The sequence below is a fragment of the Temnothorax curvispinosus genome, unplaced genomic scaffold (genome assembly GCF_003070985.1).
Source record: "Temnothorax curvispinosus isolate PA1 unplaced genomic scaffold, ASM307098v1 QBEX01010126.1, whole genome shotgun sequence".
Classification (NCBI taxonomy): domain Eukaryota; kingdom Metazoa; phylum Arthropoda; class Insecta; order Hymenoptera; family Formicidae; genus Temnothorax; species Temnothorax curvispinosus.
In genome coordinates, this window is record NW_020219906.1 from 219,680 (window position 1) to 234,132 (window position 14,453).

Consider the following 14,453-nt stretch of genomic DNA (forward strand, 5'->3'; position numbering starts at 1 on the left):
TAATACGTTGTATTTAATTGTAGACGTATTAACTGTTGAATGTCGAACTGTTACTAAACGATTTCTATGACGTATTGTGATGCGAGTAAAGCGACATACCGTTCGGGATGAGACGAAAAGATTTAAGAGTTATGCATGTATTGTTAAAATTTGAACAGTTTATTACAAGCGAGAGGGGACGATAGTGGCACATGCGTGTGTCTAACAATCGTTCGCTTGTTACACATTTAATTACACAACATATTAAATAAGTTTGGATTTACAGAATTGGAACGTAGTACTACAAATATATCGTATTATTTAATATCCTTATACCTAGAGAAACCAGTCAAAAACGCGTGTTCTCTTTGACTGAATTTAGGTGTAGGTAACGTCAAGTTTTGTACACACTGATTATAACTGTTTTTGTGAGCAACGTGTAAATAACAAGATAATCGAGGCTAGGTCCAGAGGCATGTCATATGGTCGACACACCCGCATACGGCCGACAATGGAAAAATTCTCTAACATCGAAAACATGGTGATTACTTTCTCCGTCCCCGGTATAAGCATCGATCCCTGTGTTCCGTACAATCGTGAATCTTTTTAGCATAGCCATTGGATGCGATATAGCCGTTTCTTGTCGTAAAAATTTACACACTTTCTCTGTGGAATTATCCCGCTGCCTGCTTCGACTTATCCCCTGGTTCACCTTGCTGTTTCTTAAGCTGTTTCTCTCGCATTCGTTCCGCGTCGCTGTAAAAGATGAAAGATTCCTTTATAAAAAAATCTATTTCTATTCTCTCGAATGGGAAAAAGGTACGGATATCCCCCCTGAGGAGACTTACCGTGCTTTACGTTGTTCCAAGGAAAGACCTTTATTGCTGTCTTGTTCGGACGCTGCCTTTTTTGAGGTTTTTTTCAAATTCTTGGCTCGTGCTAGTTCACGTTGATTTCCGCCTGTAACGCAATTAACTAATTAACGTTTTTTTTAAGGAAGTATCGAATTTTTTCAATTTTAATATAATTTTTATTTTTTTCACTCCGCAAGTTTTCGGTTTATTTATTTATTTTTTTCTCTATTTTCGTCCCCGTTTACTCGACTCGACCAAGGTGCTCATAAAAAGAGCGCTACTTATCCGCGCGTGCGCACGTGCACGTAAGTCAAAATCGTGTTCTTTCGACCGAACTAGTATGTAAAATGAACGCGCACGCAACTCTTAAACGTAACACTCGTGATTTATTAATGAACACGATCCACGATCGGCAATGCCCCGCGATTTAACTGCTCCGATTACTTTAACTGCAATCTTCATCCGCGTCGTTCCTCGTTCCGAGTTCGAAAGGCGTCACGCTTGCACAAAATGGCGGACGAGTAAAATGCGACGCAACTACGCCATAAATCATTTTTTTGTTCACCATATTTACTCCTCGGAATCGATCGCTGTCAAATCCGGCGAAATTAATTTATTCACCGTGGATAGAAAGAAACCTCGATCTCACGCGATCGCGGCTCGAACGCGCGCCGCCATCGCGGTTCCGCATGTCATCGAGGTTAACAACGAGGTTTACGGAAATCGAGAATCGAGACCCATCGCGTGTCTCCGAGAAGTGGAGGCTACCCGTTCGTAAACCATGTTCGACTTTTCTTCCTCCACCTGTCAAGACACGCGATTTTCTCAATCCCGCGAAATCGTCGAGACTCGCGGGACAGACTCGTAGGGACCCTTTTATCTCTTTCATTCTTTTTCTTTTATCGCGTTATCATCATCGAAAAATATTGACCTTTCCTTCGAAAACAGCCTGCAGAACGAGAATTCTCGAGGGTACTCGGAGCGCATCGTCTGGCGCGGCGGTGTGCTCCTTTCTTCCTCGACGAGTCAGCGACGTTTCGCGCGACTTCGCGCCCGGGACGTTTGTTCGCGCGTGCGACAAATCTCTGCGAGAGTCACCCGTGATCGCGCGGATCGTTACGCGGCGACCTTATTTTCAACGTTAACGACAATGGCAGCCGCGGAAGAGTTTTACGGGCCGTCAAACTCGCCCGTCACGCCGTGTCCCCCGTCTCTCTCTCTCTCGTCGAGTTGTCGCGGCGCGATCAGGGAACGACCCGACCTCGGCGACGTTTCGGCTGGACTTACGGGTCATTTTTTTTTCTCAGTTCTTGATCTCCGATAAGCAAGCACTTAGAAAATTCGACCACCCGAATCGGTGCGAAACGCACGGCCCGACGATACGCGCAACGCGCACACACACATACACACACTGCACACACTCGCGGGCTCGCCGCTCGCGCGCGCGCACGAACGCACACGGCTCCTGCGGACTAATTTCCAAACCAAAATAAATATGGTTCTGCGTTCTGCGTCGTCTCCGTAGAGCCTCCTTGCCCCCTTGTCTCCCCCTATCAACCCCTCTGCCGCAATGATTGGCAGTGATGCCACGTGTCTCGATCCTAGTGACATTCGCTCCGGCCGCGTTGTCCGCGTTCGATTAAAAAAGAATGCTACGCCAAAGTTGAATTACCTCGACTTTCCAAGTCGGCACATGGTCGACAGAAATGTAAATCCTAATTTACATACGGATTAGAACTGGAGTTTTTCTTAAAAAAACCGTTACGTTTCAAAGCTGACATTTAAATTTAAAAATTTTTTTAATAAATTTTTCTTTTACCCGTTTAATTTTACTACGGGTCTCTTTTATGATTCAATAAAAATAAGACCATACATTACATACATATTTGAAAATATATTTTTTTGTGCTTGCTTTCAAGTTTACTTTAAAAGACAAAGTTTCCTAGAATATTCTTTAAATATATAATATTCTGGAAAAAACAGACGCGTTTATACATAGAAAAACTAAGTTGTAGTTTAGATCTACGAATTCCTATAATCAATTTAATTTAATTTAATTATTTGATATAATCATTTTAATTTTATTTAATTTTGCAAATTTTGTTCTGTAGTATTATATATATATATACTAATCAAAACATCTTTTATCCGTTATAACAATGCAATTAAATTTAGAATATACACGCCAAAATCGTTTCTGTTTACATAATTTACAAAGATAAAAAATAGCTTACGTATTCGAGACATAAAAGAGCTAAAATACCAAAGTAATAAACTCAGGAGCTGCATGCCGTGCAAGCGTCCCCATTTTTACGCGAGCAAGCGAGCATTGTTTCCAAATTTTTACTTGCTTGCTGACTTAATTGTTTTCCTTTTTCGACATCATTGTCGTTAACACTTTTGTTGGGTGACTTGATAGGAGTGCTGTTGATAAGGCTGTTGATAGTGTTGTTGACAGAGCTGTTGATAGCAGAGGTGCTGCCATTGGAAGTACTCGAATCGCGACTTTGTAATTTTGATTTGTCCACTGTGAATTGTATAGGATTTGCGGCTGGTTTTGTTCTCAGGTAGTACATGCCAGTCTTTAAGCCCTGTAAACGACAACATATTTTCATATGAAATGATGGCTCGTACAATTTCATTAGATTCTTTATTTTGTGTAATGACAAGATGTTGGAAGAATTCAAGGGAACGTGTTACTTAAATAGTGTAAAAGTTAAAAAAAAATCCCGAAATAGATCGCTTACTTTTTCCCAACCGAAGAAATGCATCGATGTAAGCTTCTCAGTCGTCGGATCCCCTATATGAACATTCAAGGATTGCGACTGATCGATGAAAGCTCCTCGATCAGCAGCCATTTCGAGAATCACTTTCTGCGGTATCTCCCATACAGTCTTATAAAGCGCTTTCAAATCATCGGGAATACGTTCAATGTTCTGCAAAGTACACATATACACTATCTTAGAATCGCGCTAAAATAATTCGAGCGACAGGAACGTTTAGGAGATATTTAAAGGGATTTACTTGAACAGATCCAAAATTCGCGAGTATCTCGTTTTGCATAGCTTCGTCCCATAAACCTCTATCGGTCAAGTCTCGCAGTAGATGGGGATTGACAATGACAAATTCTCCAGACAATACGCGCCTCACGTAGATATTACTCGTGTATGGTTCAATGGACTCGTTATTCCCTAAAATCTGTGCCGTCGAGGCTGTTGGCATAGGTGCTATTAAAAGCGAATTTCTTACTCCGTGCTTCGCGATCTTCGCTTTCAATTCATCCCAATTCCATAAATCTGTCGGCTTAACGTTCCACATATCGTATTGGAGGATCTGGGGGGGGAAAAAAAAAAAAAAACAAGATTATACGACTATAATGTACAGATAGGATGTTCCGCGATTAAAATTTTAAAATACTTACGCCTTTGCTGACCGGACTACCTTGATATGTCTCATAAGTTCCTTTTTCCGCAGCTAATTCGCAACTAGCTTCTAACGCACCGTAATAAAGCGTCTCGAAGATCTTAATGTTGAGTTCCTTCGCTTCTTTGCTTTCGAAAGGATATCGCATTAATAGGAATGCATCTGCTAAACCTTGTATACCGATACCTAAGACACAATGTTCAGTTTTATAGTATAATTAATTATATAAAATTAATGACAAAATCGATTGAGACTGAATGTCATAATCTCACCAATAGGTCTATGTTTTTGATTAGATGTTCTCGTCTCTTGGATAGGATAAAAATTGACGTCAATGACTTTATCTAGATTACGGGTGACGATTTTTGTGACTGTTTTAAGTTTATCAAAATCGAAAGTTTTGGTGTCTGTATTGACGAACATGTTGACAGCGATAGACGCTAAATTGCATACAGCGACTTCTCCAGGGCCGGAGTATTGAAGAACCTCGGTGCACAAATTGCTGCATTTAATAGTTCCTACATGCTGGTGATTCGATTTTCGATTACAGTGATCTTTGTAAAGCATATAAGGTGTTCCAGTTTCTACTTGTGATCTGAGAATGGCGAGCCATACAGCTCTGGCCTGCACTTGCTTTCTGTAGCGACCTTCCTTTTCATATCTAGAAGTGTTCCATACAACGTTATGCAACGTTTACAAAAGTTAGAGGATGAAAAATATAAGTTACCAGATAGTTAAATAATTAATAGAAAGAGAACGTGACTGCTAATATATACCTAGTATACACGTCTTCAAATTTATCGCCCCAAACATCAGCTAAACCAGGAGATTCATATGGACACATCAAACTCCACATCTCATCATTATACACACGTTTCATAAAAAGATCTGGTATCCAAAGGCCATAAAATAAATCTCTAGCTCGCATGTTTCCATCACCTGTTCAAAAGCATACGATACATTATAATTATAAACAACAACAAAATAAACGGATAAACGTCTCATCCATCTAATCTATACTTCTACATTAAAAAACAATAAAAAAAAATTACCGATGTTCCTCTTAAGTTCCAGAAAATCGAAGATATCAGCATGCCATGGCTCTAAATAAATAGCAAACGCTCCAGGTCTTTTGTTTCCTCCTTGATCAACATAAATAGCTATTTCGTTATATAATTTTAGAACAGAAATCAAGCCGTTAGTTGTATTCGTATCTTCCGCGCTTTTGGCACGAATGCAATGTACATTAAGTCCTATTCCTCCAGCGTATTTGCTAATAAGAGAGCACTTTTTCAGCATACCGTAAATACCCTTTATACTATCATCTTCGAGGGTTAGGAGGAAGCAGCTGCAAGAAAATACGTCTTATTAAAACATTAATGCTTCAATATTATTAAACTAATCAAACTCTTTCAAGATTACCTAGACATCTGCTGATTGTTAGTACAAGAGTTGAATAGCGTTGGTGAAGCATGCGTAAAATATCGTTCAGACAAATAATTATACGTTTCTATGGCTTTGTCAACGTCATTTTCGTGAATACCAACAGCCACTCTCATCAACATGTGTTGAGGCCTCTCCACTATCTTCCCATTGATTTTCAGCAGATAGCTTCTCTCAAGCGTTTTAAAACCAATATAATTATAGCTGAAATCTCGATCGTATATTATAGCAGAATCCAGTCTCTCTGCGTTATTCTTAATAATATTATAATAATGTTCGCTGATTATAGGAATATGTTCATTCGTGATGGGATTCTTGGCGTAATATAAGTCATGCATAACCTCTGTAAAGTACAAAAATTAAACATTGATTTTAATTTTAAATCTCATGTTAATTAAACATAAAAAATCAAGAATTATTAAGAATTTTATGACAGAAATTGACTCAAATAAGTAAACGCAAGATGCTGTACCGCTGAAGCACTTCTTGGTTTCCTTGTGCAGGTTAGACACATCAATTCTTGCCGCTAATATAGCATAGTCAGGATGGTTAGTTGCCATTGTAGCTGCAGTTTCCGCCGCAAGATTATCAAGTATAACTGTAGTTACTCCAGAATATAAACCACGTATCACTTGAAGCGCCACAGCAGCCTACAATAAATTTTTGATTATACAAATTGATATTACTAAATTTGTAAATTTTTATTTGCATATGTAATATTAATTTATATCCATTTTTTTAAATCTAATATATATATATATATATATATACACACAATTTTATAAAACTTTTAAAGATACTATACTTATACACCCCATTTCTTCACATATCATCATATTGCAAACTTATATAAAAAATAAAAAGATACTTACTGGATCCACATACTTCGTATCTAAGTTATAGCACTGTTTGGTAATTCTTGAAGTGATCTTATTAAAATGGACATTCTCCTTACGCCCATCTATAAGTGAAAATAATGGGGTTCAATTTCAATCTTTCCCTTTCATATCTGATAATGATTTGTAATTTAATAAATGCATAGTATTCATAATATCAACATAGTATCGCTAACAGTAGTCTGATCATCATTTTATTGTGAATTATTTTGTAATTTTGCAGTCTCCCGGTGTTGCAATAATTATATTAACATTATATAAAAGAATTGACGCATCATTCGTGGGAACGTTAAACGATTACACATCCATAATCGAGCATAAAGAAACGGTTAACCCGTAACTTACTGCGCTTAATAACGTGCATCTTTTCTCGCACGGCTTCCTTGCTCTTCATTTTCGGGGGAGAACGATCGCGGCAACCTTCTTGCGCATCAAGCTTCTCAAACATCGCACAAATATCCATGTTGGTGGTTCGCGAAAGCCGACAAACCGATATATCCTATTGACCACCGACTACTGTATTCTTCGTACGCCAACAACAATTTTAGGCGCGAAACGGAACCGGAAAAAGAAGAACACATGTTCGACATGCGCGTTACGACTTATCGATTTCGGCCAATAGTAAGCGAAGGTGCTCCTCGAACAGCGCATTCCATCCTCGATTTAAACTGTAAAGCCCCTTGCACAATAGGCGATGGCGATAGCGATAGCGATAGCGACAGCGACAAAGTTGCCGACAAAGCTATGTAGTTGGTCGGCAACTTTGTCGCTGTCGCTATCGCTATCGCTATCGCCTATTGTGCAAGATGCTTCACCGTCGAAACTTCTCGCCGTTCGACGAGTGTATTTCCTATTCTTATTTGTCAAACGTGTTACGGCATGTCTGAAGAAATCCTTTCTCGTAGAAGGGCCAATTTCACCAACCACAGTTAGCTTAACCGACGGTTAAGGTGCCAATTCATGGGACGCTGAAAAACAGCGTTGAGCGACGTCACGTGACATCACTATGATGCCAGCGTCAAGAAAGAGAAGTTGGATTTTTCCAACTTCAAGCGTCAAAGCCAAAGCAGCGCGAAGACGCCGAAATTTTGACGCTGTTTTCCTTTTCATGAATTTCAATTGACGCCGGCGTCAATTGTGGTCATGCGACCTTCTTGCCGCTGAAAATGAGCGTCGAGCGTCAGCATGAAAAGGCACCTTTAAAGTTAGCAGGATTGACTAATAGAAAGCAGAGTGGATTCATTTCTATTGGTCAATTCTGTTAACTTTAACCATCGGTTAAACTAACTGTGGTTGGTGAAATTGGCCCTAACAAAGGATTGTAAAACAGGAATTTCTACCATTTTTATCATATAAGATCTATAACATGAGATAAATATTAAATTGATACAAATATTACATAATTACAGCCTTGCAAAAACCTATTAAAAAACAATTAAAGCAATAACGGAATCACGAGGATGTCAAAAGGAATAATAAGTGCGCTTACATATTTGAATCGAGCAGTGCGCACGAGCCAATCAGCGTATCGGCACGTTGATTATGGCTCGCGATGTATTAAGAGTAGAGTCCTAATTAAGAGATATATAATATTAAGTAAATTGTTATTGTTCTAAAAAAAATAACTATTTATACAGCATATTTCAATTTGTCGTTTTTAGCGAATTAATGAAATAATTTACGCAAGATAGTTATTAAACGTTTAAACATAATATACATATGTGTATGTACATATATACATATACGTATAATCAATAAATATAGTAATAATTAAATAAATTGGTTATTTTAATCTTAAACTATAATTAAAAAATAGCAAGAATTTAATTATGCATCAGCGAAGACGTTAGAAGATAATAAAAATTAATAGAAGAATTAATTCGGATGATAAAGTAGGCGAAACTCAGGTTTCTCACCGCGAAATTCTCGGAAATTTACTCCTGATATATCAGGAAAGCATGCTGAGCGAGGAGGTTGTCCGGATTCCAATAGGTATTCCGCGGGTATTTTGAAATGCGAAATGCGCTGAACGACACTGGCTCATATCTCGAGAAATAAATTCATTTTAACATTGTTATGTAATGTATCCGTTAATGCAAATCATGCTCTCTCAAACGAGATTTGACAATAAAGAGGTTTTACATTTCAGTATGCGAAACTTTCTGCCGGATTTCGCGTTTGCATAAATTATTTAAAAGAACACAATTAATAATTAAAAAATAGCAAGATTTTAATTATGCATCAGTAGAGACGTTAGAAGACAATAAAGGTTAATAGAAGAATTAATTCGGATAATAAAGTAAGCGAAACTCAGATTTCGCACCGCAAAATCTCGAAAATTTACTCCTGATATATCAGGAAAGCATGTTGAGCGAGGAGGTTGTCCGGATTGCAGTAGGTATTCCGCGGGTGTTTTGAAATGCGAAATGCGCTGAACGACACTGGGTCATATCTCGAGAAATATATTTATTTTAACATTGTTATGTATGTTTTAATGCGATTCTTGTTCTCTCAGATGTAATTAGACGCTAAAGAGTTTCAAAATGTTGCTGCATAATGTTAGATAACAAGAAAAAGGTAGCCGCGAATGCCGACGGGCGGCGTTGGACGACAAAGTCGGAGCTCCGAAATGCCACACGCGACACCAAATAAATCTCAAGAAATACGTTTATTCTAACATTGTTATGTGTTCTTTAATGCGAATTAGGCTTTCTCGAATAAGATTAAACGATAAAGAGTCATAGAAAGCTGTTGCATAATGCTAGCCAATGAGAGAGAGGTAGCTGCGAATGCCGACGGACGGCGTTGGACGACAAAGTCGGAGCTCTGAAATACGATAACTAAAATGAATCGCGAGAAATACGTTTATTTTAATATTGTTATGTATTCTTTAATGCAAGGCATGCTCTCTCGAATGTGATTAGACGATAAATAATTATAAAATGCTGTTGCATAATGCTAGCCAAAGAGAAAAAGGTAGCCGCGAATGCCGACGGGCGGCGTTGGACGACAAATTCGGAGATCCAAAATACGATGCGTGAAACCAACTAAATCTTCACGGAGAAAATTTTATGGTAAATATTACTATGGTGTCGCATTAGCTGCGGACCATCGAGGAATTTTAAGTTAAATTACTATGTTTATGGTAAAAATTACGTTATTTTATCGTTTTTAAAACAATAATTATAGTATTTTAACTTAAAATTCCTTGATGGTCCGCAGCTAGTGCGACACCATAGTAATATTTACTATAAAATTTTCTCCGTGTTGAGAAATACGTTTATTCCAACATTGTTATGTGTCCTTTAATGCGAATTAGGCTCTCTCGAATAAGATTAAACGATAAAGAGTTATAGAAACCTGTTGCTGATTTAAAGAATGTAACCATGTATTGCGGATTACAAAATTCTTTATTCGTACACACGTAAATTTCTTGCGACCGTTACAATGTGTCTCTACTCAGATTCTGATTCTCTACGAGAACATGAGGTAGGACCGGAAACTAGTAACTAGTAACTAACGCTCATCGCGCCGTCGGTGTCGCTCTAACTAACTATTACCGAGAAATATTTAATTCGGAACGCTTGAATATTAACTCCCGTAACAAAACCTGTTGCATAATGCTATAACGAGAGAGAGATAAATGCGAATGTCGGAAAGGTAGAAAACTCCGAAATACAATAAACTCTTTATCGTGTAATTTTATTCAAGAGAGCATAATTTGCGTTATAGAACACATAAGAATGTTAGAATAAAGATATATCTCTTGAGATTTAACCGGTGTCATTCGTCGCATTTCAGAGCTTCTATTAATATAATGATTTTTGACTTTCATAAAACGCTTATATCTCGGCAACCGTAAATGATAGAAAGATGATTAAAGAAAGACTTAATTTGTACTTTATACTTTGCCCTATTGGTATTACTCACGTGTATTACTCGCACGTATGTACTTTCGTTTATTAAAGCAATAAAGCGCGAGCTGGCCAAAAAAAAATCGTGCGCCTCGCCATTCATCATTTTCATTAAACGTTTATATCTCGGCAACCGCAAACGATAGAAAGATGATTCAAAAAGCACTTTTTAGATCGTGCTCTATTCTATCAGAACTGCTACACTTTTATTATCGGCAATTATTTATTTTGTAACTAGCGCTAATGCATGGATGTATGACATCTATGTGGTTGCAATATCATCAATAATACATCTCACATTAAGGAGGAAGCTGTGACAGCGTAAACGACGCTGCTTTGGAAGCAGGCCATTCGCTACTTAAAATAAACCTTTAAAAATCAGCAAAAACATCAAAATATCGCGCCGCGCGCCGGCATTCCCGGATTCGGCGATCAAGGTCAAGGCCAATTTAGAAAGTGGATCGATAATGTACAGCTGTTCGTGACAACCGCCCCCTCCCCCCGCCGCTCAAGTAGGGGGTCAAGGCCATATGTGTTGCTGGCTTGGCGCGAGAAAAAGAAGTTCTCCCTATCGTTTATCGCAAATATCTGAGCAACCACCGAAGATATAGAGATGATTCAAAAAGGACTGTTTAGTTTATACTCTGCGCTATTGGAATATCTCGATTTTATTACTAACACGTACATCCTTCCGTTTATTTAACATGATAAAGCGCGCGCGTGCCGTAAAGATCGGACGCCAAATTATTTCTGACTTTATTAAAACGCTTATATCTCAGCAACCGTAAATGATAGAAAGATGATTAAAGAAAGACTTTGTACTTTATTATACTTTGCCCTCTTGGTATTACTCACGTATAATATTACTCGCACGTATGTACTTTAGTTTATTAAAGCAATAAAGCGCGAGCTAGCCAAATAAGAATCGCGCGCCTCGCCGCATTCATCATTTTCATTAAACGTTTATATCTTCAACGCGAATTATGTTCAGTATTCTATAACTCTTTATCGTTGAATCTTGTTCGAGACACCTTAATTTGCATTAAAGAACACATAACAACGTTAAAATAAATGTATTTCTAGAAATATGTCCTGCAGTCGTTCGTCGCATTTCAGAACTTATACGTTCCGCCGAGCAAAGGCATACGCAGCTTCTATTTTTTCTCATTAACTAATATGTAACAACATTTTATAATTATTTATCGTCTAATCACATTCGAGAGAGCATGCCTCGCATTAAAAGACACATAACAATGTTAAAATGAACGTATTTCTCAAGATTTAGTTATGGTCTCACGTATCGTACGTATTTCGGATCTCAGATTTTGTCGTCCAACGCCGCCCGTCGGCATTCGCGGCTACCTTTTTCTCTTTGGCTAGCATTATGTAACAGCATTTTATAATTATTTATCGTCTAATCACATTCGAGAGAGCATGCCTCGCATTAAAGAATACATAACAATATTAAAACAAACGTATTTCTCGCGATTCATTTACAATTAGTTATCGTATTTCGAAGCTCCGACTTTGTCGTCCAACGCCGCCCGTCGGCATTCGCGGCTATACCTTTTTCTCGTTTTCTAACATTATGCAGCAGCATTTAAAAACTCTTAAGTGTCTAATATTGTTCGAGAGACCATGCCTCGCATTAAAGAATACGTTTTACAATGTTAAAATAAACGTATTTCTCGAGATATATCCGTGTCGTTTGGTCGTTTGTCGCATTTTAGAGCATTTACCTTTCCGCGGCGACAAGCACGAGAACTGGAGACATTTGCAGTTTATTCATATATACATATACATTTAAAAAGAAGTAATTAATATAATTACATTACTAATTTAATTTAATAAACGCATATTAATATTAAATTATTAATAAGTAATAACAAAGAACGTATTATACATTCGTTAAGACGCTTGAAAGATCATAAAAATTATGAAAAGAATTTTAGGTTATGAGGAAAGCGAGAATCTCGCTCTCGAGGAATCGCTCTTGTTACGCGGGAAGCATGTTGAGCAAAGAGGTTGCAGGAGATATTCGAGCGGCGGCACGCCTAGCCCCGACTATTACCCATCGCCATTGGAACGGCGCGGCGCGCCTGGCACGCGACGAGGATCCTCAGCCTACGGCCAATCAGAGCGCTGGCAGGTATGCATAGGAGGGGCAGTAGGCTCCCGCGCTCTGACCAATAACAGCGTGATTACGAGGAAGCAATGTGGGGTGTGGGGAGGCAACACCCGCGCGGCGCGGCGCGCTCGGAATACCTACTGCCACCTCCTGCTCATCATGCTTTGCTGATATATCAGGAGTAAATTTCCGTGATTTCGCGGTGCGAAATCTGAGTTTCGCCTACTTTATCATCCGAATTAATTCTTCTATTAATTTTTATTATCTTCTAACGTCTTCGCTGATGCATAATTAAATTCTTGCTATTTTTTAATTATAGTTAAAGATTAAAATAACCAATTTATTTAATTATTACTATATTTATTAATTATACGTATATGTATATGTACACACACATATGTATATTATGTTTAAACGTTTAATAACTACTTGCGTAAATTATTTCACTAATTCGCTAAAAACGACAAATTGAAATATGCTGTATAAATAGTTTTTTTTTAGAATAATAGCAAATTACTTAATATATCTTAAATTAGTTTGCAAAACTACAGATTTGTTTGATAAATTAATAATTAGTGTTTATTACCACGAGCCGCGAGCCGTTCAGATGGCGATGGGTAATAAGTGGGGTAGGCGTGCCGCTGCTCGAATATTTACTGCAACCTCCTCGCTCAACCTTTTTCCCGCGTAATAGGAGCAATTTTTGGGGAATTGCGCATGACTGTAATCTTGAAATTTACTTTCTTCATAATCTAAATTTTAAAATTATTCTTTTCATAATTTTTATGCTCTTTCAAGTGTCTTAACGAATGCATAATATATTTCTCGCTATTACTTAATAATAATTTAATATTAATATGTATTGTCTATTAAATTAGTAATGTATTTATTAATTACTTTTTCTTTTATATACATATATGCATGAATAACTCAAACTGCAAATGCAGTGTGCTCGTGCTCGGTTGAAAGGTATTATAAGTTCTGAAATGCGACAAACAACATTGGATATATCTCGAGAAATACGTTTATTATTTTATCAATGCTATGTGTCCTTTAATGCGAAGCATACATTCTCAGATGTAATTAGACGCTAAATGGTTTTAAAATGCTGTTGTATAATGTTAGACAACGATATAAAAGGTAACTGGCTAATGTCGACGCGGCGTTTGACGACAAGTTCGGAGCTCCGAAATACGATACGTGACACCGACTGAATCTCAAGAAATACTGCATTCATGTTAACATTGCTATGTGTCCTTTAATACAAGGAATGCTCTCTCAAACAATATTAAACGATAAAGAGTTTTAGAATGCTGCTGCATAATGCTAGACAATGGGAAAAAGATAGCGACGAATGCCGTCGTCGCTCGGTGAGAAAGTCCGTAAGTTCTGAAATGCAACGAACGACTAAACGAATCTCGACAAATACATTCGTTTCAATATTGTTATGTGTCCTTTAATGCGAGGCATGCTTTTTCGAATGTAATTAGACGATAAAAGGGTTTAGAATGTTGTTGCATAATGCTAGCCAGCAAGAAAAAAAGAACTGTGAATAGCGTCGCGCGACGCTCCGCGACGGGAAAATAGAAACTCCGAAATGCCACGAATGATTCTGAACGAATCGCAAGAAATATGTTCACATTGTGGGTGCTTTAGTGCAAGGTATGCTCTCTCGAGAATTTAAGAGCAAAATACGCAGAAGGAAATATGTGAAAGGGAGAAGTTAGATAGAAAGGACCCTTGATTTATGAACATTTTTGAATGCCTATATAATTTGTTCTTTTCCAGAAACTAATCAAAGAAAGTTGGTGAAATT

General features: G+C 37.8%; 1 protein-coding gene across 1 annotated transcript; it reads right to left on the reverse strand.

Moving 5' to 3' along the window:
- Positions 1–138: 138 nt before the first annotated feature.
- Positions 139–7,145, reverse strand: LOC112459748 (ribonucleoside-diphosphate reductase large subunit). Its single transcript, XM_025024033.1, has 13 exons — positions 6,941–7,145; positions 6,572–6,660; positions 6,172–6,349; positions 5,679–6,042; positions 5,309–5,604; positions 5,033–5,195; positions 4,529–4,917; positions 4,255–4,442; positions 3,858–4,166; positions 3,581–3,769; positions 3,181–3,424; positions 828–939; positions 139–735 (listed from the first exon to the last, which is right to left on the reverse strand). The coding sequence occupies exons 1-13, from the start codon at positions 7,056–7,058 to the stop codon at positions 654–656; spliced, it is 2,721 nt and encodes a 906-aa protein (XP_024879801.1). The 5' UTR covers positions 7,059–7,145; the 3' UTR covers positions 139–653.
- Between the last annotated feature and the right edge of the window lie 7,308 nt (positions 7,146–14,453).